At 40.5% G+C, this 26,806-nt stretch overlaps 1 protein-coding gene across 1 annotated transcript; it reads right to left on the bottom strand.

Annotated features, from left to right (window-relative positions):
* Nucleotides 1-22,469: 22,469 nt before the first annotated feature.
* Nucleotides 22,470-25,055, bottom strand: LOC128541536 (erythroblast NAD(P)(+)--arginine ADP-ribosyltransferase-like). The gene is made up of 3 exons (XM_053512002.1): nucleotides 24,931-25,055; nucleotides 23,676-23,766; nucleotides 22,470-23,591 (listed from the first exon to the last, which is right to left on the bottom strand). The coding sequence occupies exons 2-3, from the start codon at nucleotides 23,757-23,759 to the stop codon at nucleotides 22,893-22,895; spliced, it is 783 nt and encodes a 260-aa protein (XP_053367977.1). The 5' UTR covers nucleotides 23,760-23,766; nucleotides 24,931-25,055; the 3' UTR covers nucleotides 22,470-22,892.
* Nucleotides 25,056-26,806: the final 1,751 nt, after the last annotated feature.

Below are 26,806 nucleotides of genomic sequence, written 5' to 3'. Positions count from 1 at the left end.
AGGCGGATCGGCTACAACAGCAGAAGATCCCACCGGGTTCCACTCATTTCCACTACAAATAGAAAAGAGGCTACAATTTGCATGAGCTCACCAAAATTGGACAGTTAAAGACTGGAAAAATGTTGCCTGGTCTGATGAGTCTCGATTTCTGTTGAGACATTCAAATGGTAGAGTCAGAATTTGGCGTAAACAGAAAGAGAACATGGATCCATCATGCCTTGTTACCACTGTGCAGGCTGGTGGTGGTGGTGTAATGGTGTGGGGATGTTTTCTTGGCGCACTTTAGGCCCCTTAGTGCCAATTGGGCATCGTTTAAATGCCACGGGCTACCTGAGCATTGTTTCTGACCATGTCCATCCCTTTATGACCACCATGTACCATCCTCTGATGGCTACTTCCAGCAGGATAATGCACCATGTCACAAAGCTTGAATCATTTCAAATTGGTTTCTTGAACATGACAATGAGTTCACTGTACTAAAATGGCCCCCACAGTCACCAGATCTCAACCCATCAGCATACATTGGAGGGAACTTCTGAGGTGGTCAGTGATTGATGGCACGGTCGTTCGGAGGGGGTTGTGATCACACCTACAGTTCTTTTGTTTCTAGGCTGTCGGTCAAATATCTCCCCACTTGAAATGGAAGCACAAAATATAGGGGCAACATGCAAGGGATTTCAGCATCTTAACGCACAGTATACTAAGCTGTTTATAAAGTAGACACTGTTTGTTTGTTCATTTTGTAATCTTTCTCGTGTTTACCTTGTACTGTACAATGTATATTAATTTTTTAAAAAGAATTACTGTAAATAAACCACATATGCAGTTGTATTACCAGAAAGGACGTTTCTGTTTTTTGCGCGCTAAACTAAACTTAAGGGTCAAGTAATAGTGATTTTATTTGAATATATATATAATAGTTTGATTGACACAAAAATGTGGGGAAAGATTAAGAAACACACTGAAGCGGAATCTGAACGAAACAATGCTGATAAGTTTAAGCTTAGATTAATATATAAACTGATTAATATATTAAGATTAAGATTAATATATAAACTCTGTGACCGCTGAAATCCGACAGACAGTGATTGGATGTTTACCGAGGGTTCAGGGGAGGTGTGTGTGTGTGTGTCTGCTTGTACTGTTATAAAAATTCTAAATATAAACAAACAAAATACAGCTTTTTTTTCCTCAGAGGTAAAGGTAAAAAGTGAAGTTGTTCAGCAAAAAGAAAAAAAAGAAAACAAAACCACATTTAAAACACTTAATTGTTTTTTTCCCTCTGCTTTTTTTTTCTTGTTCCTTATTTTCAATTTTTACGTAGGATTTAATTTCTAACACAGGATGGCTAGAATTTTAACAAAACAAATATTATTATTAATAATAATAATAATAATAATGAACTAAAACCTTATCAAAGTGTAGAACCTATAAGCATGGAATTGCTATATCTTGGTCATTTGATATACTGTACATTTTTGGTTGTGTAACAAAGATTTTACAACAAAGTTGTGTAAAAAATTCTAGTTCGGGGAAATGAAATAAAAGATACTGATGTAATGCTCTTTGCCCAACCTCACAGCGTACTCGGAATACATGTTTTTAGAAGTGTTGACCTTTTATTATTCTTTTAAATAATCACTAATCCTTTGAAATATTGAATCCCTCTGAGACACTGTTGGAGCACTAACCTTGCAATGGGGTAGTCCTTTTATTGACTTACTGTATATAAGTAGTTACAACTTAAGCAAAATAAATCAATATAAGATACTGTAGCTGTAGATAACTAATTGAAAAGTGTTCCAAAGGAAATAAAAAGCATACAAAGACCAGTGTACCCCTAATCCTCTAATGTAAAAACAAGAACTAAATACAGTGGAACCTTGGATTACGAGCATAATTCATTCTGAAAGACGGATCGTATTCCAAAACACATTTAATTAAATTTTTTTTGTTCCGCAGCCCAAAAAAATAAATACATAAAAATAATTAACACAAAATATTGGGTAAAAAAAAAAATAATTACCTGCATTTTACCTTTAAAAGTAAAAATAAAGGGTTACATCAAAGCTTGTTTTAAACCCTGGCTCTGTGTCTTACTGTACATTCTTACAACATTTCTTTCATAACTTCTTTTAAGCTTTCGTTTTACTATTTAAGGTCATAAACAGTTTGCAGAGATGTGGTCATCTGTGGTAACAATTAAGAAACACATGACATGACAGTTTGGGTTCCTACAGTATTGTCTCTGCAACCTACAAGTCTACAACCATAAAAGGAAAATAACATAGATGTAGTAATCATCCACTAACAGACTGAGTCACTTTGATTTTTACCTGGAACCTGTTTCTTCCATTTTTGTCTCAGGATCTTAAGGGCCAGACGCCCACTCAGCTGGCGCAGGTTTAGGGACGTCGTTTCTCTATTGGCCTGGAACAAAAGACATAGGATGCAAAAATGCATACTGTAGCATATGCCTTCTCAAGTCTTTACCAAAACTCTACGAGACAGGTTATTTTTACCCTGCCTAGCATTTCTCCCCAAGTGGGTAGCCATGGCTCTAATACTCCCATTGCTCTTTCTTAGCTAGCCAATTAAAATTCAGCTTAGTCCCTATTTGGATCCCTGCGGCAGCAACCTTGATATGAGTCTCTCCACCATCTCTAATTACATAAGTTGTCATAAAAGGAAAACATTGGGAAGAAAAACTGACAAATGTCAGTTTGTTTTACTGTTTCAACTCTTTCTCCATGCAATGTCTTTCCACATACAAAACAGTTTTCTCCCCTAGATGTTTCATATTGTAGCGTTTTTCACCGCTAAGCAGGCACTTGGAGAGACGGGTGAGCTTCCTTGCTGCCCAATGCAAATGGCTGGGAGTAGTTTATTGTCCAACAGCACGTAAAAACAATAATAGCACATTCAATCACTTTATAAACACACATCTAACACACACACACACCCCTGGCCGAAACCCCTAACCCAAACACCTTTTCCCAATAGGGTGAACACAAAACAATCCCTCCCGCAAAGCATGATGGTAGCCAATCAAAACCCCGCCCACGCCACACTGCCCCCACCCGAGCTGTGACCGTCCCCGGTCACCATGGCGAACTCAGTCTAGGAGGCGTGGTCGGTGCTGGCGTTGTGAACGCCGGAGTCTCTTTGTGGAGGAAGGAGGGGTGCAACCGTCCTCCTGAGGCGGCCCGGCCTCCACAGAGTTCGATGTCTCGCTGGCGTTGGGCTGATAGGGAGCGAGTCGGTCTCTCACGACCACTCGCGACCGCCCCGTCAACCACACCCGGTAGACTACCTCGGAGAGCTGGGCCAGTACCGTGCAGGGCCCCACCCAGTGAGACATAAGCTTAGACGAAAGCCCCCTTTTCCTTCCGGGGAATACACCCAAACCTGCTCCCCAGTAGCAAAGTCTCGTCCCCGGCTGTGGGTGTCATACACGCGGCGCTGCTTAACACCAGCGTCTGCCAAGTGTCTACGCGCTAACTCGTGGACACGGAACAGTTTGTCTTTCAGCGAACAAAAATAATCCAACCCCGGCTTCGTAGGTAAATCTACTTGAGGAGGGGGGCCGAACACAAGGTCCACAGGCGTGCGCAATTCGCAACCAAACATTAACGCCGCTGGCGTCAGCTGTGAGGACTCCTGCACTGCTGTGCGATAGGCCAACAGCACGAGGGGCAAATGTTCGTCCCAATCCTTCTCCTGGGCGCTGGTAAGCACGGCGACCTGGGTGGTGAGTGTCCGGTTGAAACACTCCACGAGGCCGTCACTCTGCGGGTGGAGGGGCGTGGTTCGGGTCTTTTTCACCCCGAGGCGCTCGCACACCGCCGCGAACACCTCCGCCTCGAAGTTACGCCCCTGATCGCTGTGCAACTGCTCCGGGGCGCCAAAACGGCTGAACACCTCATCCACCAGCACTCGAGCCGTAGTGGAAGCGCTCTGGTCAGGAACATCAAACGCCTCCGGCCACTTGGTGCCAGTTGTCCATGGCCACCAGCACATACCAGTTCCCGTGATCGGAAATGGTAAACGGCCCGAGAATGTCCAGGCCCATACGCTCCATAGGTGCCCCCACCCGAAAGTCTTGCAGGGGTGCTCGCGAGCGCTGGGTAGGGCCCTTTTTTTGCCGTGCAGACGTTGCATCTGTGCAGAAAGAGTTTGTTGTCAGTGTGACAGCCTGGCCAGTAGAACCGAGCGCGCAGCCGCCGCAAAGTTTTCGTTACGCCGAAGTGTCCCGCGCCCGCGTGCCCATGGACCATCCCTAACACACGTGCCCGCAAAGTCCGCAGCACCAGCAGCTGAAAATACTCGCCAGCGCCGCACGGCCGTTCCCAGTGGCGATAGAGTAGGCCCCCCCGCAACGATAGTCTGTCGAACTGTGAATGGAGCACTTTTACCTCTAGGCCCAGGTGGGCGACTGCGGTATACTCCGGTCTCTGGCCCGCTTTAACCCAACCTAGTACCTGCTGCAGCGCCGGATCCTTCTCCTGCTCGCCGATTAGCTGTTCACAGTCCAGCTGTGGCACAGGCGCAACGACTATAGGCGATGGTTTAGGCAACGCAGTAACTCGGCTGCACGCCGGCTCGGACGGTTGGTTACCGACGGGGGCTCCGGGGAACTGCGCAGGAAGACTGTTCTGACTCACGGGGTTCGGAGAGTGCTCGACGTCGCAATCACCCACGCGCGCTTCCACCCTCTCGCAGTACCGACAACGCTCGTTGCTGCACGGCCGGCGGGATAAAGCATCGGCGTTAGCATGCAGTTTCCCCCGCTCGATGCTAAACGATAAAATCATAATCTTGCAACCGCTCGAGCCAGCGCGCTAACTGCCTTTCAGGCTCTTTAAAGCTAAGCAGCCACACTAACGAAGCGTGATCGGTCTGCAGCAAGAAAGACTGCCCATATAAATACGGCCTAAAATGTTTAAGAGCCACGACGACCGCTAGCAGCTCACGCCGCGTGACGCAGTAGTTCCTCTCCGGTCCAGACAACGCGCGGCTGAAGTAGGTGATAGCACACTCTTTGCCCTCGGAAACCTGAGACAGGACGGCCCCCAGCCCTACATCGCTTGCGTCCATGTCGAGAATAAACGTACGAGACGCGTCAGGATATTCGAGAACGGGCGACGTGACCAGAGCTTTCTGTAACTAGGTGAACGCTCGCGCGTGCACCCAGTCCCAGCGAAACGGCTGGTTCTTTCTTGTGAGCCCGTGCAGCGGGCTGGTGATCGTGGCGAAATCCTTCACGAACCGGCGATAGTATGAGGCTAACCCGAGAAAGGTGCGTAGCTGCGACAAATTTAACGGTTCAGGCCAATTCTGTACTGCAGCAATTTTGGCCGGATCGGTGGCAATCCCTTGGGCGCTAATCACGTGTCCCAAAAATACCGTCTCTTGCCGCAACAGCTGACACTTTTTGGGATTGAGCCTCAAGTTCTCCCGCCAGATGGCTAAAAATACCTGCCATAGGGTTAGCTAGCGCGACCTCAAATTACTTGCCGTGCACCATTAAATCGTGTAAGTAAATAACACAACGGTTGCGAGGAATATCTGCCAATACTTTCTCCATCAAGCGTTCGAACGTAGCTGGAGCGTTACATAGGCCAAATGGCATGCGCCGAAATTGCCATAGCCCTTGCCCGATCGAGAACGCCGTTTTAGGACGATTTAGGAGTTCTACCTGCCAATAACAGCTACGCAAATCCAGCGAGCTAAACCAGGCCGAGCCCGCAACGTGTTCAAGCGCATCATCTATTCGCGGTAACGGATAAGGATCTTTGTGCGTTACCTCGTTTAACCGCCGGTAGTCCACACAAAACCGTCACGATTTGTCCTTCTTACGCACAAGCATCACCGGCGAAGACCACGGTCCAGACGCTGGCTCTATGACGCCCGAGTCGGCCATCTCACGCAGCTTCTGCTCGGCGATAGCCCGTTTAGCTAATGGAAGGCGTCTCGGATGTAGCCGCACAGGAGCTGCGTTACCCGTATCGATTGTGTGCTGCACTAAGTTGGTATGAGTGCACTCGCGCTCGTCTACCGCGAAAATATCCGCAAACTCGTGCAAAAGGGACTTCACGCCGTCGGTCTGTGTCGGACTTAGCCCCACACTGCTACGCTCTATCAGCTCGGCCATTATCCTCGCTCGGTCGACTACCGGATGTTTACCTGGCGCGTCCACCGGAAGTTCCGCCCCCCTGGTGCGTGCTACTAACACGTCCGGCTGCGCTTTGGGCACTACCAACCTAGCTAACCCTAAGTTACCGCGCAGAGTCTTGTCCGCGAGATTCAGTACCGCACCCCACCTTTGCAAAATGTCTTACCCCAAGATACAATAATCCTCGATGTCTGCCACAAAGAATGGATGAGAAAGAATTATTTCACCTACTTGTAGTCGCACTGTGCGACAGGCCCGTATCTTCAGAAAACTCCCCGACACGGTGCGAATGTTCAAAGCCGGGTCCGGCAGCATACAACCGCGCTCGCCGCGCTCCAATAATCCCCAGCGCAGCAGCGAAACTGTAGAGCTGGTGTCCACGAGCGCCCGCAGCAAAACATCGTTCAGGCCACAGTTCACGTACACACCCGCGCGATTTCCCGACCGGAAGTTAAATCCAGCAGTTGGGGAAACAAAAACGGCTGTGGAAGGCGGCTTCCCCTCGGCGCCCCCCGAAGCTAGTTTAACGGCTGCTGGGGTACGCTGTCCTCAGGCCTGAGAACATTGCAGCGGTAGTCCGGCGGGCCCTGTCCCCGGCTAGGTTCACCTACCGAGCGGCCCCGAGCCACGGGAGATCTGAATCCTGAATCCTCCGGAGTTCCTCCGGGGTGCACTCCAACCCGCTTCTCTCCATCCCACTTCTGACACCAAATGTAGCGTTTTTCACCGCTAAGCAGGTACTTGGAGAGACAGGTGAGCTTTCTTGCTGCCCGATGCAAATGGCTGGGAGTAGTTTATTGTCCAACAGCACGTAATAACAATAATAGCACATTCAATCACTTTATAACACACATCTAACACACACACACACCCCTGGCCGAAACCACTAACCCAAACACCTTTTCCCAACAGGGTGAACACAAAACAATCCCTCCCGCAAAGCATGATGGTAGCCAATCAAAACCCCGCCCACACCACAATATCTTTCTGCTACCATCATCTCTTCAAAAGCTGTTTCCTTAGTCTGGTACTGTCTACAACCTGGCATACAGTATATCTTATTTCATCAACAAATTGACATATTCTATCAACACCTGTATGATCTGTCATGAGAAATAAGATATGCAAGAAACCACATTTTTGAGCATTGTTTCACTCTTATAATTATACATATCGCAAATAAGATACCATTAAGAAAAATTGCTTTAAAGGTTTCCATAACTGTTTGCCATGTTATATACACTCACCTAAAGGATTATTAGGAACACCTGTTCAATTTCTCATTAATGCAATTATCTAATCAACCAACCACATGGCAGTTGCTTCAATGCATTTAGAGGTGTGGTCCTGGTCAAGACAATCTCCTGAACTCCAAACTGCGTGTGAGAATGGGAAAGAAAGGTTGATTTAAGCGATTTTGAGCGTGTTATGGTTGTTGGTGCCAGACGGGCCGGTCTGAGTATTTCACAATCTGCTCAGTTACTGGGATTTTCACGCACAACTATTTCTAGGGTTTACAAAGAATGGTGTGAAAAGGGAAAAACATCCAGTATGCGGCAGTCCTGTGGGCGAAAATGCCTTGTTGATAATAGAGGTCAGAGGAGAATTCAAGCTGATAGAAGAGCAACTTTGACTAAAATAACCACTTGTTACAACCGAGGTATGCAGCAAAGCATTTATGAAGCCACAACACGCACAACCTCAAGGCGGATGGGCTACAACAGCAGAAGACCCCACCGGGTATCACTCACCTCAACTACAAATAGGAAAAAGAGGCTACAATTTGAACGAACTCACCAAAATTGGACAGGATGGGAAGACTGGAAAAATGTTGCCTGCTCTGATGAGTCTCGATTTCTGTTGAGACATTCAAATGGTAGAGTCAGAATTTGGCGTAAACAGAAAGAGAGCATGGATCCATCATGCCTTGTTACCACTGTGCAGGCTGGTGGTGGTGCCTTAGTGCCAATTGGGCATCGTTTAAATGCCACGGGCTACCTGAGCATTGTTTCAGACTATGTTTATCCCTTTATGACCACCATGTCTCCATCCTCTGATGGCTACTTCCAGCAGGATAATGCACCATGTCACAAAGCTTGAATCATTTCAAATTGGTTTCTTGAACATGACAATGAGTTCACTGTACTAAAATGGCCCCCACAGTCACCAGATCTCAACCCATCAGCATACATTGGAGGGAACTTCTGAGGTGGTCAGTGATTGATGGCACGGTCGTTCGGAGGGGGTTGTGATCACACCTACAGTTCTTTTGTTTCTAGGCTGTCAGTCAAATATCTCTCCACTTGAAATGCACAAAATATAGGGGCAACATGCAAGGGATTTCAGCATCTCGACACACAGTATACTAAGCTGTTTATAAAGTAGACACTGTTTTTTCATTTTGTAATCTTTCTCGTGTTTACCTTGTACTGTACAATGTATATATATTTTTTAAAGAATTGCTGTAAATAAACCACATATGTAGTTAATTTACCAGAAAGGACGTTTCTGTTTTTTGCGTGCTAAACTATACTTCAGGGTCGAGTAATAGCGATTTTATTTGAATATATATATACTGAACAAAAATATAAACCCAACACTTTTGTTTTTGCTCCCATTTTTAATGAGATGAACTCAAAGATCTGAAACATTTTCTACATAAACGAAATAACCATATCTCTCAAATATTGTTCACAAATCTGTCAAAATCTGTTACGATGAAGAACTGGAGTCAAGTCGAGACCCCAATGAGGACGACGAGCATGCAGATGAGCTTCCCTGAGACTGTTTTCAACAGTTTGTGCAGAAATCCTTTGGTTATGCACTCCGATTGTTTCAGCAGCTGTCTGAGTGGCTGGTCTTAGACGATCTTTGAGGTGAACATGCTGAATGTGGAGGACCTGGGCTGGTGTGGTTACACGTCGTCTGCGGTTGTGAGGCTGGTTGGATGTACTGCCATATTCTCTGAAACGCCTTTGGAGACGGCTTATGGTGGAGAAATTAACATTCAATTCACGACGAGCAACAGCTCTGGTGGACATTCCTGCTGTCAGCATGCCAATTGCACGCTCCCTCAAAACTTGCGACATCTGTGGCATTGTGCTGTGTGATTCAACTGAATCTTTCAAAGTGGCCTTTTACAGGAGGCCAGTCTAAGGCACACCTGTGCAATAATCATGCTGCCCAATCAGCATCTTGATATGACACACCTGTGAGGTGGGATGGATTATTTGGCAAAGGAGAAGTGCTCACTATCACAGATTTTGACCGATTTGTGAACAATATTTGAAAGATATGGTTATTTTGTGTATGTAAAAAATGTTTCACATCTTTAAGTTCATCTCATAAAAAATGGGAGCAAAAACAAAAGTGCTGCGTTTATATTTTTGTTCAGTGTATATATATATTAGTTTGATTAACACAAAAATGTTGAAATGTTAACACAAATAAGTTCAAGCTTAGATTAATATATAAACTGATTAATATATTAATATTAAGATTAATATATAAACTGGTCCACTCCGTGACCGACAGACGGTGATTGGATGTTTACCGAGGGCTCAGGGGAGGTGCGTGTGTGTGCGCGCGCGCTGCAGCCTGTCCCTTTTTCAGCGGATTTTTCCGCTACCGCAGATCAGTTTATCAACTTTATATCAACAATATATATAATATATAAATTTTGGGAATATATTAACATGTGCAGACATTTATTTGAGCGTGCGCTGCCCCTCTTGCCCCTGCGTAGAGCCGGCCTCGATTATATACACACACACACACACAAACACACACATATATATTATATACATATATACACATATACACACATATTGTAATGTATTTAAGCGTGATGTTACTTCACTGGCGGGCCACTAGGGGGCAATACTGTGCTGTGTACTGTTTGTGTGTGTGCACGGAATGCAGTAAAAGAAGAATACTGCTGCTCCATGTGTCCTGTACTGTTTTTCTCTGTTGTTTCACAACAAGCAAGTAACGTTATTTATATATATATATATATATATATATATATATATATAGCTGTGAGTCAAGAAGTCAGGATGGCTATGATTATCGGACAGATTGATACGTTCGACGAGACGAGAAAGCAATGGACTACGTATGTAGAACGTTTTGAACACTTTGTGAAAGCAAATGACATTAACGACGAAAAAACAGTGTCAGTTTTCCTCAGTGTAATGGGAGCAACCACTTATGGACTCTTACGTAGCCCTATTGCACCAGTGAAGCCCGGGACTATGACATATAGGGAGATTGTAAACACACTACAAGCACATTTTAGCCCCAGGCCTATTGTGATTGCGGAAAGATTTAAGTTTCACAAACGAAATCAAGCTGAGGGAGAAAGTGTTGCACAGTATGTGGCCGTGTTAAAGAAATTGGCGGAGCACTGTGAGTTTGGTGACAATTTAAATGATGCATTAAGAGACAGATTTGTGTGTGGCCTGTGCAGTGAGTCAATACAGAGGAAGCTTTTGACCGAATCGGCGCTCACGTACCAAAAGGCCGTGGATGTAGCAATGTCAATGGAGGCTGTATCGAGAGAATCACAGCATTTAAGCAACTCATTAAAAGTAAATGCCATGTCTTTTGCAGCAGAATCGCCAAAGGAGAAATGTTACAGATGTGGAAAGTCTAACCATACCCAAGATGAGTGTTTTTACAAAGACCAACTGTGTCACAATTTTGGAAGGAAAGGCCACATTGCACGGTTATGCAAAGGGATAAAGACAGAAGGGAAAATACCAAGAGTTTTCGGAAAAGGAAACTGTGTAAAAAGGAAGGGGATGGTAAAGAAAAAAACAATTCACAAAATAGACACTGGGACAAAGAGGCACAATGAAGAGACAAGTTCAGATACGGAGTCTGAACTGACGCTACACAAAATTACAGCAACATCGCAAAACCCGGTATCAGTGAGCAGCATGAAAAGGGAAAATGATGAAGGGACAGCTGTAATAAAAATACAACCAAAGATTGTGGGGTTACGGATGGAGATAGAAGTTGACACCGGAGCGGCAGTCTCTATTATCTCAGGGGAACTGTATAGAGATAAATTAAGTCACATTCGTCTGCGCCATACAAATGTTGTTCTCAAGAAGTACACTGGCGAAGTAATCCGGCCGGAAGGAGTCATCAAGGTGCGCGTTAAGCTAAACAAACAACGTGCACGTTTACCACTGTATATTACCGCTGTTCGGACGTGAGTGGCTTCGCCGAATTCGTCTGGTCTGGCGTGAGATCAAAACAGTAAGCGCAATACATCACAGTAACGATGGGACATGAAAATTCACGAAAATACCTAACCATCACGACACACAAGGGAATGTTTGTATACAACCGATTACCTTTTGGCATCACATCAGCCCCAGCGATATTCCAACGAGCCATGGAACAAGTGTTGCAGGGGTTACCATTCGTCCACTGTTTTCTGGACGACATCCTGATCACAGGAAGAGACGATGCGCACCATTTGGCTAATCTTGAGGCTGTGTTGAATAGACTGGAGAAATGTGGACTTCACGTAAAAAGACAGAAGTGTGAGTTTTTCAAAGGTTGTTAGAGTATTTGGGACACATGATTGATGCATCTGGACTTCACAAGTCTGCAGATATACTGCGTGCAGTCGCAGAAGCACCAATTTCCTGGGGCTGGTTAATTATTATGCGAGATTCGTTCCAAACCTGTCCACAGTCCTTCACCCCCTGAATGCAACGTTACACAAAGAGGTGAAATGGAACTGGTCTCCAGAGTGTGAGAGAGCATTTCAGGAAATCAAGGCACAGCTATTGACACCGAATGTACTTACGCACTACGATCCAAGACTTCCAGTCCGATTGGCGTGCGATGCTTCACCCTATGGGGTGGGAGCAGTACTTTCACATATGATGCCAGATGGGCAGGAAAGACCCATAGCCTTCGCTGCGAGAACCTTAAGTAAAGCAGAGCAAAACTATGCCCAGCTGAAACGAGAAGCATTAGGATTAATTTTCGGAGTACGGAAGTTTCACACATACCTATATGGACGTCACTTCACATTAATGACCGACCATCATCCACTTACCACCATACTCCACCCAAACAAAGCGACTCCCTCCATGGCTGCGGCTAGACTTCAAAGGTGGGCTCTCCTGTTGGCTGCGCATAACTACACTATTCAGTATTCAGATGGTTTATCCAGTTTACCGCTGCCTGTACAGCACAAAGACAGTAAAGATGCATTAAAGGGTTATCTCATAAACAAAATGGATGTACTTTCAGTCTGCAGCGCGATATCCGAAAAGAAACCAGGACCGATCCGATTCTCTGTCGGGTAAAGGAAATGATATCCACCTAGGGGGGTATTTCCACCGATCAAAGACTCAGAAAATGTTCTAAAACCTTATCTTATGAGGAAGGAGGAGCTATCACTTTTGCAGGACTGTCTAATGTGGGGACAGCGAGTTATTGTTCCACCAAATTTGAGACATCAAGTCTTAGAGGATTTACACACGGGACACCCAGGTGTAGTTAAAATGAAGGCTTTAGCACGTAGTTACATCTGGTGGCCAAATATCGATGCGCAGATTGAGGAAAAATCCCAAACCTGCATGTCCTGTCAACAAAATCAGAAATTCCCAGCCCTATCGCTTTTACATCCCTGGGCATGGCCTGAAGCTCCTTGGCAGCGAATCCACATCGATTACGCTGGACCATTTGAAGGACGCATGTTCCTAGTAGTTGCCGATGCACACTCGAAATGGCCAGAAGTTCTGGTGATGGATTCCACTACGTCATTCAAGACGATCCAGGTCTTGCGTGGTCTTTTTAGTCGCTATGGCATACCTGAAACTTTAGTGAGCGACAATGGCCCACAATTCACTTCAGAGGAATTTGAATGGTTTCTGAAATCGAATGGTGTTAAACATGTGCGCTCTGCACCATTCCATCCAGCCACCAACGGGTTGGCTGAGCATTTTGTACAGACTTTTAAACATTCGTTGAAAGCATCCAAAGAACCAATATCACTGCAACAAAGACTAGATAGTTTTTTGTTACAGTACAGGAATACTTCTCACAGCACAACAAAAGAAACACCTGCAATGTTGTTCTTACATCGCAGATTGAGAACACGACCGTGAAGCAAGCACAAAATGTTCAAAGTTCGTACCGTGCTCTCCATGCGAAAGACAGGGACATTTGTGTTGGTGATTCAGTGCTGGTCAGGGATTATAGACGTGGGGGAGAAAAATGGAAAGCTGGTACTGTCTCTTCCCAGTCTGGACCAGTGTCATATATGGTCCAAGTGGACAGTGCACAAAACTGGAGAAGATATGCGGATCAAATGTTACTTGGTTAACCAGAATTAACAAAAGCAACGGAACCGTTGCCAGCTGAAAACAGTGTGTCACAAACATTAAATGATCAAGAACAAGAACTGCCTTTGATATCTAATGACACTGTATCTAATACACCAGCCCAACATGCAAATGTACTTGTTGCACCCGCTATGGCTATTTCCCAAAATGAGAGGCGATTTCCTGTAAGGAATCGTAAACCACCTAACAGATTAGATCTGTAGTTTTGTATTTATCTGCACGACATAATATGTTTAATGTATGTAAACTAAATACATACATTAAACTAAACTAAGTAGTGGTTGGTCAAGTGAGCTGTTTATTATTGCTCAATGTTGTTGTATTATTGATAGTGACCTCACAGTTATTGTGTTCTACTGATGTTCTAATGTTTAAAGTAGGAAAAAGAACATGGGAGTAACTGAACATGGGAGTAACTGATCTAAGTGGAGAGGAGATGTAATGTATTTGAGTGTGTATTACTTCACTGGCGGGCCACTAGGGGGCAATTCTGTGCTGTGTACTGTTTGTATGTGTGTGCAAGGAATGCTGTGAAAGAAGAATACCGCTGCTCCATGTGTTCTGTACTGTTTTTCTCTGTTGTTTCACAACAAGCAAGTAATGTGTATATATATATATATATATATATATATATATATATATATATATATATATATATATATATGTTAGTTGTGCATATTGATGCAAATATGTATATCTTTGTACATTTGGAATCTGCATCTACATTTTTGTTGCATGTATAGAATTAGTTTCAGCTGAAACTCATTATCAATGGTGTTAGGGTACTTATGTAGTGATAATTACTTTCAGCCAAATCATTAAAACTAACAATAGACTATGGCACTATGGGACATGTTCAGAAACAGCTCTGATGACGTCAGCGTGTTTACGGAAGCGGTTGTGGGATTCATCGGGAAACTAGCGGATGATAACGTGGAAAAAAAGACTATTAGAACGTTTCCCAACCAGAAGCCGTGGGTGGATAAAACCATCCGCGACGCTCTGAGATCTCGCACCGCTGCCTACAACACGGGACTCGCGTCGGGGGACATGGAACCATACAAGGCTGCGTCATACAGCGTCCAAAAGGCGGTGAAAGAGGCGAAGCAGCGCTACGGGAGGAAACTAGAATCACAACTCCAACAGAGTGACTCTAGGAGCCTGTGGCAGGGACTAAGGACAATAACGGATTATAAAGCAACAACATCCGGTATGATAAACGCAGACGCGACTCTGGCAGACGAGCTGAACACTTTCTATGCTCGCTTCGAGGCTGCAGCTAAAGACGCTAGCGGTGCTAATGCTAGCGGCGCTAACGGCTACAGACAGGAAGTCACTGCCAGCACCGGAAGCGCGTTCATCACCGAGCATGACGTGAGGAGAGCCTTCAAGAGAGTGAACACCAGGAAAGCAGCAAGGCCAGACAGCATCTCAGGCCGTATTCTCAGAGCCTGCGCAGACCAGCTAGCACCTGTGTTCACTGAGATATTCAACATCTCTTTATCTCAGTCGGTGATCCCCACATGCTTCAAAGAGTCCATTATTGTTCCTGTCCCAAAGAAACCACATCCTGCTTCTCTCAATGACTATCGCCCTGTAGCCCTCACCTCAGTAGTGATGAAGTTCTTTGAACGCCTGGTCAGAGACTTTATCATTTCTTCACTACCAGACACACTGGACCCACTACAGTTTGCATACCGTCCAAACCGTTCCACGGACGATGCAATCTCACATCTCCTCCATACATCTCTCACTCACCTGGACACTCGGAGGGGGAATTATGTGAAAATGCTCTTCATCGACTACAGCTATGCATTTAATACCATAATTCCCTCCACACTTACCACCAAGCTGGAGCACCTGGGACTCAGCTCATCCATGTGTCAGTGGATCTCCAATTTTCTGACTGGCAGACCACAGGCAGTAAGGATGGGCGGACATGTCTCAGCCTCCATCACTCTCAGTACTGGAGCCCCCCAGGGTTGTGTTCTGAGCCCCCTGCTGTACTCTCTGTACACCTATGACTGCATGGCCACTACCAACTCCACCACCGTCATAAAGTTTTCTGACGACACTGTCGTGGTGGGCCTGATCACCAACAACGATGAGACGGCCTACCTGGCAGAGGTTTGTAATCTGGAGAACTGGTGCCAGGGGAACAATCTTCTCCTGAACGTCAGCAAGACAAAGGAGCTGATAGTGGACTTTAGTACAAAGCAGGTGAGGAACAACCAGACCCCCATCATCAACAGGAGCCCAGTGGAGAGAGTGGACAGCTTCAGATACCTCAGTGTTCACATCACGCAGGACCTGTCATGGTCCTGTCACATCAACACCGTGGTAAAATGGCCCGGCAGCGTCTGTACCACCTCAGACGCTTGAGAGACTTTAGACTGCCCTCCAAGGTGCTCAGGAATTTCTACTCCTGCACCATAGAGAGCATCCTGACGGGAAACATCACGACCTGGTTCGGGAACAGCACCATGCAGGACAGACGAGCTCTACAGAGGGTGGTGCGATCAGCTGAGCTCATCATCCGCATCGACTCCCTGACCTGCACTCAATCTACACCAAGCGGTGCTGGACCAAGGCCAGGAAGGTCGTGAAGGACCTCAGCCACCCCAACAATGGACTGTTCACTCTGTTGCGGTCTGGGAGGCAATTCCGCTCCGTGAGGGCCAACACAGAGAGACTGAGGAGGAGCTTCTTCCCGCAGGCGATGAGGTCTCTCAACCACACCACTATGCAGAACTAACACAATCTTTTCACAATCAATCAATCAATCTTTACACATCCATGGACACTATGGACAATCCCACGCAGATCACATCTACACTACATGGTTACGTTTACATTCTGGACCATTGCACAAGGACACTTTAATAACCATTGCACAAAGTCACTTTTTCTATGCATATTTGCACACCATTATATTTCTATTTGTACAGTATATTTCTATTTTCAGTTTCTATTTTTAGTTCTATTTTTCCTAGTTAAATTTTATTTTTATTTTTTTTATTAAAATTTTCTATTGTATTTATTTTATTCATATTTATTACTTATTTAACCTTTAATTCTCTTTTTAAGGTTACTGGTGGTCGTGTAAGCATTTCACTACATTTCGTACTGTGTATGACTGTGTATGTGACAAATAAAATTTGAATTTGAATTTGAATTTTGAATTTGAGACCAAACTGTTACCTTCTTCTACTATAAATTCTACATATAAACAAACAAAATACAGCTATTTTTCTCAGAAAAGTGAAGTTGTTCAGCTGTTTAGTGTCACTATGTCATAAACAGTGAAACAACGTGGACTCATCGCTGTGCTTGTTGTAACTGAAAAAAAAACGCTGCAACTGCTTCAAAGTCTTTCCACTCCGTGACCGCTGAAATCCGACACTACACCACGTTAGGCTACATCTTGACTCATTTGCATAACGACGGTGATTAGATGTTGACCAAGGGCTCAGGGGAGGTGTGTGTGTGTGTGTGTGCTTGTACTGTTATAAAAATTCTAAATATAAACAAACAGCTTTTTTTTCTCAGAGGTAAATGAAAAAGTGAAGTTGTTCAGCTGTTTAGTGTCACTATGCAGATGTTATACTCAGTGTAGTTACCGAAACCTTTGGTTTAGTTCTGATTGTGTGGCACACATCACTTCCACATTTCCCTCGCTTTTATTACATGAATCTTATGTAAGCATAAACAGTGAAACATTCCACAGGTTTATAATACACCGCGGCCAAGTGAACCACATTCCCGTCAAACGAAACGAAGCATAATCGTGTTTGCTTCATTACATAATCTTAGTTTATTATCTGCTGTGGTAGATCTGATTTATTCAAATACAATATTGTTTTAGCGATAATTTCACGAAAGCGAGTTCAGAACTAAATCGCTGCTCCTGTTCCGTCTGAGACGTTCAGAAGTTTCAAATAGAATGAACAAACTAATAAATTTTCTCAAAACTATATAAAATTAAGTAGAGCTTTCCTTTTTGTTATAGTACGAGGCCGCTAGATGGAGAAAGGAGGAAAAAAAAAACGGCAGAAAAAAGTCAAAAACTTTGGGTTATAATGCAAAACATGACTTGTTTTTTTTTCTTCTTCTGCCCTTTTTTTCCTCTTCCTTTGTCCCCTTAGAGACTCTATAGTGGGTTTTCTCAGTTGAATATGCTAAAAAAAATACCGCTGATTATCAACGCGGAATGAATGGCACATTGTCCAAGTGCAAGTTTATCTTGGAGCTAAACTATTTGCTCTTAATAAAAGCGCCATCTAGCGATCATTGTGTGTCAGCAACAGCTTCCCATTCAAAACAATAGGCAGTCAAATGACCGCTGAACCGCGTTATAAGTAGGTGACACTGGCGCGGCGCTTCTAGTATTAAGAACTGCTTGACCCACCTGGCAGCAATAACTTTAACCAGGCACTACCTTTAGCTGTGGATCAGACCTGCATATCATTCAAGAGAAATTAAACCCACTCTTTCTGGCAGAACTGCTTTACCTTTGTCAAAATCTTTGAATGCCTCATGTGTATGGCTCTCTTCAAGTCATTCCATAGCATCTGTACTGGGTTGAGGTCTTGACTCACTCTGTTATGGACATGCTCCAGTGTGTTGTAGGTCAGTGTCCTATTGCATTAACCAGATTCTACAGTTTCAACACTCTAACATGCTCTTTAACATAACTGTTAAATTTTAGTATTTTGCCTAATTACATATTCGCCTTTTCTGAGGCAGTTTTGGGACAACCCTCCCTAAAAAGGGTTAGGAAAAAAAACCTGAAACATAAAACTGAAACTTAAAATGATTTAAATAACCCTTTTTTTACAAAATTATATGTATTTCAATACATACAGTATAATAACCTCATGAGACCAAAATATTCAGTATATACAGTTTGATGGTTGTATTTTAAATGTTATCAGTCCAGTGTAAAATCAATGCTTTACAAAAAAAACTTATTCAAAGCATTTTAAAGCCTAATGTTGCCATGATTTGTTTAAAGAGCTTCAAGAAACTGAGCTATAGTTTCAGGAGTCAAACTTTAAATACAGTATGAGGAAACCTCTCCTTAGGAAGGACACTGTTTATCTTGACAATTAATCAAATAATTTTTGAAACAGTATATAGTTTGTAATGGTATCAATTCTTGGTTTATTTTACATTTAATATTTTGTTTCAGTAATGTAATATTTCCACAGTAGCAGCAACAGGTTTACAAGATGTTTATATTACCAGGGTAGTGCATGGAGGAAGTGAGGTCTGCACTGGTGACAATGTCGGGTGTGTTAAATAAAGGAATTTGTCAAGGGAAGGGGAGAACAAAACTGCGCCATATAGTACATACAGTACTGTACAGTACAGATGGAGGGACAGACATAAAGCAGTCCATAAAGCATTTTGCCACTACCATTCTGGACTGTCAGTGTGCTCTTTTGCAAACTTCTGGCATGCAGCAATGTTCTTTTTAGTAAGCACTTCCTCCGTGGTGTCCTGCCATGGACCACTTACTTGTTCAATGTTTTACGTACTGTAGACTCTGAGACAGATGTTTGCCAGTTCCAATCATGCCTTTAAATCTTTTGCTGTCATTTACGGTTGTTTCTTTACCTCAATGAAAAGTCTTTGTTGTGCTCTTCTGGTTCCCATGAACAGCTTTTACAACCCATAAACATGTAGAATCTATTCTAGGTCTTTTATTTCTGTAATTTGTCATAAATAACTAAAACAGGATAAAACAGACCACAACTGGACATCACGCTGCTTATTAGTCAGATGTACAATTACTTTTGGGGCCTGTGGAAATGGAGGGACTAAATGGCTATGAAGCTAAAAGTTTAATCTACGAAATCCATTGTGGTGGTTCCTGTTCTTGACTGAACTGTATGTTCTGAGATGCTCATCTGCACACCTCATGTGTAAAGAATGGTTATGTGAATTACTTTAGCTTTCCAGTCAGTTTGGACCAGTCTGGCCATATGTCAGTTACTCACTCAATGTTTTAGCTTATATGGTTAAAGGTTTGATGTGTTGTGCATTTTAAAATGCTTTTCTGTTCACCTTGGGTTGTTCACACCATTCTGTGTAAACTTACAAACACAATTGAGTGTCTGGTGTAAATAGAGATCAGCAGTTTCTGAAATACCCAAACCAGCCACAATGCCACAGTCAAAGCTGCTGCGATCACATTTTTTCCATTCTGATGTTTACTCTCTTGACTTGTCTCTCCATGACTCTATGTATTGTGTATTATACATTTGCTGTGTGTTGTCAGCTTTCAAATGTCTGTTTATTTTTAATATCTTGTCTGGTACCATATTCGCCTTTTCTCAGGCAGTTTTGGGACAACCTCCAAAAAATGTATTTTAAATAAATAAATAAATAAATAAAAATGAAACTTAAAAATTATTAAAGAACATTTTTACAAAATTATATGTACTTCAATACATATAATGACCTCATGAAGCCAAAATATTCCATATATATATATATATATATATATATATATATATATATATAGTATACTGAGCTATAGTTTCAAGAGTCACATTTTAAATATGAGGAAAACTCTCCTTAGGGAGGACACTGTCTATCTTGAAAATTAATCAAACCACATTTAAATAGTATACAGTTTGTAAAGGTATCAATTCTTGTTTTATTTTATATTTAATATTTTATTTCAGTAATGTAATATTTCCACTGTAGCAGCAACAGGTTTCCAAGGTGTTTATATCACCAGGACATTGCTGGGTGTGTTGAATAAAGGAAAATTTTGTCTTTCATTTATACTGTATATATTTACAGATTATTGAGTGAATATGTGCCTTTTTAAAGTTTTCAGGAGACAGAGAAAAGCACTAGATTCATTAGAGGACAGAGGAATCTTTGCTCCGTATTTAACACCAACATCCTAAACTTAACAGCATTCAATCAGAGCACTCTCCTGAAGCCCCTTTCCTCATATAACTCAACTAATACATAGATCACATTATACATAACCATTGTAGTATTAGTATTATTAGTATTAGTATTACTAATTAGCCCTCATGCTGTGTTAATCTGACCAATTTACATGTTTCCTCTCTATAGAAGTGCAGTAAATTTTATTCATTTCTTGTGAAGTTCAATGACTTTATTCACCTATGGCATTTGAACACATAAAATAAATTAGAAATATTTTTATAAAAATTTGTGTGTCTTAGGGAACTTTTATACACTCATGGTATACTTGGAACTTGGAAATTAATGGGTAAGACTACAATTAGTGTATAAAGAGTCTCGGCAGAGACACACATACACCCTTCTTCTGTTCTTTTTTATCTTTTATGGCAAGTACACAGGAACCTATTGACCAATTTTTATCACACCTGTTGAAAAAACAAACTGCAAGATTGTTTCAATCATACAACTTTTTTGCACCTTTGGTACAGTATATAAAGCTTTTTAATGTCTTACTCACAGATCAGTCTTTAGCAGCACGATAGCCAAGACAAATGCTGCATGTGAAGCTGTGGAATTATATTTGACAACGACAGTGATCAGAAGGAGAGAAGCCAGGTTAACTGTAAGGAGGGTTTAGAGAAAGAAGAATTAAAAGTTGACCCAAACCCGATAGGCCATATCCCGAGTGGATGACATCAAGTCCTGTTTTCCACATTTTTCTCATAAACTCCATTGTAACCACTGGCATGAACATGGCAAACCTGGAGGGGAGAAGGGGTTTGTGAAAACACCTGGAAAAAGGTAGACTCTGTAAATATTGAAGCCTATTTGGGTGTTAGGTTTTGTGTGATGTCTACTGATCCTGCAACAAAAAAGCTTATGGGATGCGGACACTGATCAGGCAATTTTTCACGCTGCAATGTCTTTGGAGACCTTATATCCTGTCACATGTGATTCACTTTGATGATAAAAGCAGCCCGCAGTCAACGAGACGAATTGGGAAGTTTGGCAGAAGTGAGTGAAACACCTGCCACAAACCAGGACCTGACATCACTGTTGATGAGCATCTTGTTGGCTTTAAGCACTGTCAAAAAAAACATCTTGGTATGGTACAGTATAAAGATATGGGCAGCATGTGATGCGAAGACATGTTATGGTTGGAACATGCAAGTGTACACAAACAAACTGGCTGATGGTGATCCTAAGAAAAATCAGGAGAACATGCAAGTGTACACAAACAAACTGGCTGATGGTGATCCTAAGAAAAATCAGGAGAACCTGCAGGGGGTGGTCCAAGAAATTACAGTAGAGCTACTTTAAAATTGTAAACATGGTTATACAGTCTATGGGTCAAGCATTATATTTATAATATAGTGTTTCCTGTGTACATTTGGGCTTTTGGGCTTTTTTTAAAAATGTATCATACCGGTCAGATTTGACCGTTAATACAAAAGTTGTATTCTTCTGCCACAGTTAAAATTTTTTACTTGTTTCAAAAAAGTGACTTTAATAAACATTTCAGTGAAGTACTCTGTGATAAATATAAATAGTACAATAGGTTTCATCTTACAACTTGTTATAGTCAAAATAATATCTACTGTACTGTATATAATTTTCCCTTAAAAAATAAGTGGAATGAGCTCAGGTAAATAAAGTCGGCAGGACATCCACAGCAAATAGAAGTTGTAATGGTAACAAGAGCTGAAGTTGATTAAAGATCTAATACAATATTAAATAATAATATATGTATTATTGTGAATTTATAATAAAATAAAGTGATCCGGTCGAAAGTGACTGGAAATGTTATGAGTGTGACCCAAAAATGAACACAACATGAAGGTTAAATCCATTGCCTTTTTTTTTTACATTAACAAACTTTTTTTTTTAATGTACATAGTACAGTAGATAATATTAAATTCTTACTTACATGCAAATATTTGGCATATCTGACAGTGGTGTGTGTATTCTGTTTTACTTTAGTCTCTATTCTATTGTTGTGTAGCATCCAAATGTGCAACAATTTAATGCTTTTATGTGTTTTCCTTATAATAGCAACTACAAAACCTTTAATATTTTATTTTAATGACAAAATGCATTTCAAACATTCTGTGCCTGTTTCTACAATTTAAGATAAAAAAACAGAATGGCAACACTCCTCTCTTTTTAATGACGATTTGGCCATGTGGAGTAGGAGAATTATACCCTCATATTAATTACACATGAAGATATTTATTTTTGATGGTGTGGCACAAAACATTGTGAGAATCCATTCAGAGAAAAACAAAAGTTGTTAAAATTACTACTTTTTAAAAAACTGCTAAATATTTTCAGTAAATATGGTTGCTTAGAAAGCATTACATCGCACACTAAAATCATCAAAAACACCAGCGTGTTTACTTGCCATTAATTGTATCTACGTTCATTTTAATCAGCTCACAGTCCATATTACTAAAATTCCCGGTGCTCTTTAGAGTGTAAAGGACACCACAGTTCATCTGGTTTTCTGTAATATTCATAATTTTGAATTTTTCAAAAGGTGGGATCAGCACTTCTTCCTCTTCAGGGAACATAGACATTTTGGCTATGTTTGCTCCAAAGCACGTTTTAATCTTAAAACAGGAAGTTGAGCCGAAATTCTTCATATCTTTTTTAAGTGATGTTGATGCAAATCTGCCAAATCGCATTTCATGGCCAAGAACGTTTTTATCAAAGCTAACATTGGTTCTGCGGAAAACGTCAATACAAGGTTTTACTTGATAAATTTGTATAGCACGTGTAAGCAAGAAATGAAAGGCTTTAAAGCTGAAGTTACCGAGGTAACTACTTTCGCTTGAACTCACATTATTATTGAGATCTAAATAAAGTTTATTAGGTGCATAGGTATAGACCGCTATTATTCTTGTAAAGTTATTAGTACTGTTTGTGAAGTTTTTCCAAGCTTCTGCAAACTTAATATTAGATTTTAACTCTTGTGGTAGAATCTTTTCTGAAATCAGCCTGTATGTTTGGTTCTCACAATTTATAAACTGGTCATCAACAGAATTTGGTGCCATGTCCAGTTTAAAGACAGGAGATGATGTCCAGTATGGATTCTGTTGGGAAGAAAACATTGTTCTTAAAAAAAATCAGGATAAGAAAATGACTAATCAAAGCATATATCCAAAATGGAAACCCACCAGTTTGTAGCAAACAACTAAAGAAATGAAGACTACAATGGCAGCATTCATGAGGATGGGGAAACACTTTACCGCTTTCTTCATTTTTAATCTGCGCTTAAAAAAAACATGCATATATATAATAATGACTATATACACAATCAACATGTTAATATAAAAGTACATATTTAAGAATTGGCTGTCAGGGATTGGGGTTGTGATAAAACCTCAGGTGACAAGTTTAAAAACAAAAACATGTAAAATGTTAATTAGGAAGGTATTTATAAGATATTTCTTAGTGATAAATATATATTTTGTGGCAATAGGCATATTGTGTCACTTACTTGAGGTATAGAATTAGTGCCTTAATGCAGGCAAATACAGTATATCTTTATTGTCTTTTAAGTTATATAACTTATGTTTAAATATATATATATATATATATATATATATATATATATATATATATATATATATATATATATAAAGAGAGAGAGAGAGAGAGAGAGAGAGAATTGAAACAATATATTATGTGTGTGTGTGTGTATATATATATATATATATATATATATATATATATATATATATATATATATGGTAGTAGAGATGGTATTAATGTGATTCCCTTGACCTTCACTAATAGTGCATTACCAACAAAAAAGGTAGATTAGATTTATTACCTATCAGACAATATTCTTTATTTTTAAAACTATAAATATTCATATAAGTGTCACCCACGTTGCTCTCTTAAGTACTAATAAAATATCACTTGATACAGTGCATCACGTACATTTTTTAAATAAGAATTTTGTCAGCTCTAACATTCGTGAGAAAAAAAGACAGATTCTGTTTCATGCAAACTCTGTACCACATGCAGTGTCTCCACCACAGGCAACTGTCTGAATAGTGTAAACATCTGAGTTGTGAAAACCAATGTGCGAAAATTTGGTATTAATGTCTCACACTGTGCACAGGACTTTGGGAACCCACTCTGAAGAGAAAAGTATTTTTTGACATTTTTCTGATCTTTGCTAGTGTAAAGATATCACAATACATACGATTAACCTAAATAACAGCTTTATAAAAACCTTATATACTGTTTGATAATATAGCAATAATTTCAGTAATGCAGTAAATAAAGTTTTCTTAAAACAATGAGTAATGCAGTAGTGTTAAATAAATAAGTACAATGTGCAACGCTTAATTATTAGAAAATATATTGATTTCTGAGCGAACTGATTTGTAATAACAGAGAAAAGTATCATATAATACTCACAGCTCACAGGTGGTTTTAAGCCTTCTTAAAAATAAATAAGTTTCCTATAAGCTATCTTGCATAATAAGAAGCAGTTACTCAAATAAGCAGACTTGATATATGACTGTATATGACTGTATATGACTATAAATGTAAGATGCTTATTGCCCTATATGACTTGACTAGTACTTGTCAAACAAATATGCCTCGGAGCTTCAATCCAGTGGTATTTATATCCAACTACTTCCTTTTCCAATTACCATATTTGGAGTTGTATACTCTCTGAAGTAAAAGGTAGATTTTAACAGTTTTAAAGTTTTTATACAAAAATGACTTGAAGTTAATCTTCTCCTTCATGAAAAAAATAGGCTATCTACAGTAGGAATCTACATCATTACCATGATTTAAAAGAAGTCATAGAGAAATACCAGTCAGTTGATAAATAGCAGTCAGTTGATGCTCGAAAGGACATAAGATGCAAATGTACTATATTAAGGTGATGTTGTTAAATCTGTTTAAAATTGATGGAAGAGGGGCTAATGATGTATTTTCAATCTGTATTATTATCATTATTATTATTATTATTATTATTATTATTATTTTTTTTAATTCTATACAAGTTACTGTAAATAAACATAACTATCAAATTAACACATTTCTTTGCCTCTTGTTACCTAAATATTTCTACTAGAATGGAAAAAATGTTCACGGGGAACATCATAGGTAAGCTGTCTTATATATACCATAAAACAATATTTTGTCTTTTTTTTTTTTTTGCATAATTTAGTAAAATTTCTTACAATGTCAAAACCGCTTTGTTGGTAAGAGGCGTTTTATATAAAGCTATATTGTAAGTAATGTTGCTCAGCTAATAACGTGAACTTTAGTAAGCTAGTATAGCTACCTCTGGATTAAAACTCCTCTGTACGTATATAATGTGCGTATACACAGACGTATGTACTGTGTAGTAAAGTAGTGTAGCCAGCAGATGATGCTGTAACAACATTATTTATTTAGTCTAATTGCGAATTAGAATGTTACTGCTTTTATAAATGAGGGTTTTATCCCCCTATATAAACTGATTCTACTAACTGTAAACATTGAAATACTAATTTTAATAATTAAAGGAATCATTTAGTAATAATATAAAGTAAAGGATAAAGTAAGGATGTTTTTGCAAGATGTTTTTCATTGATTGTATATGTGTGTACATTTATCTTGCTAATGGAATTCTTTACAGTGTAAATGTATCTCTGTAAATTTTGTCAGTTTCTGAAATTATATGCGAAAATGTGTTTGGTTCTTGTTGAAAATTATATCATTATATTTATTTCATTTCCGAAGCAATAATCTGGTCAACAGGGGTCATTGTAAATGGGCATGCTTGCTTGATTATTTATTTATTTATTTATTTATTTTATTTTATTTTATTTTATTTTATTTTATTTTATTTTATTTATTTATTTTTACAGCAAAAAGGCGGTCTAGTAATATTTATAAAGGCTAATTCTAAAGTTGTGATCTTATTTACTTTGTAAACACTAATATTTTGTAGGACCACCTTTTGCTGTGATCACAACAGGCATTAACTGTGGCATTGTTTTGATCAGATAATGGAGCCCGCATTTTAAAAAATGCAAAAAAATTATTTGACCGGCTCAATTTTTTTAATTATATCCTATAAGCTGGTTTTCATTATTCAGCCACACACATATAATACTTTCTTTTAGGAGGATGAAGATAAATTTTGTTTAAAATAATGTCAAGTAGTAGTAGTAGTAGTAATGTCAATAATGACTAAGGGCAAGTATTATTATAGTTTTCCCACAATGTATTACTGTAAGTTATGTTTTCAAGTTATGAAATAAAATGGATAAAAGTATTTGGCCAAACCTGT

This window comes from Clarias gariepinus, chromosome 14 (assembly GCF_024256425.1).
Source record: "Clarias gariepinus isolate MV-2021 ecotype Netherlands chromosome 14, CGAR_prim_01v2, whole genome shotgun sequence".
Lineage (NCBI taxonomy): Eukaryota > Metazoa > Chordata > Actinopteri > Siluriformes > Clariidae > Clarias > Clarias gariepinus.
Note: the sequence above shows the minus strand (reverse complement) of the source record. Positions and strands in the feature narration are given on the sequence as shown.

Bases quoted from the DNA above. Each gene is read 5' to 3' on its own strand.
- LOC128541536 (XM_053512002.1), bottom strand. From the start codon at position 23,759: ATGAAGAAAGCGGTAAAGTGTTTCCCCATCCTCATGAATGCTGCCATT. The intron at 23,592-23,675 runs GTGGGTTTCCAT...TCTTCCCAACAG, and splicing joins TAGTTGTTTGCTACAAACTG to AATCCATACTGGACATCATC.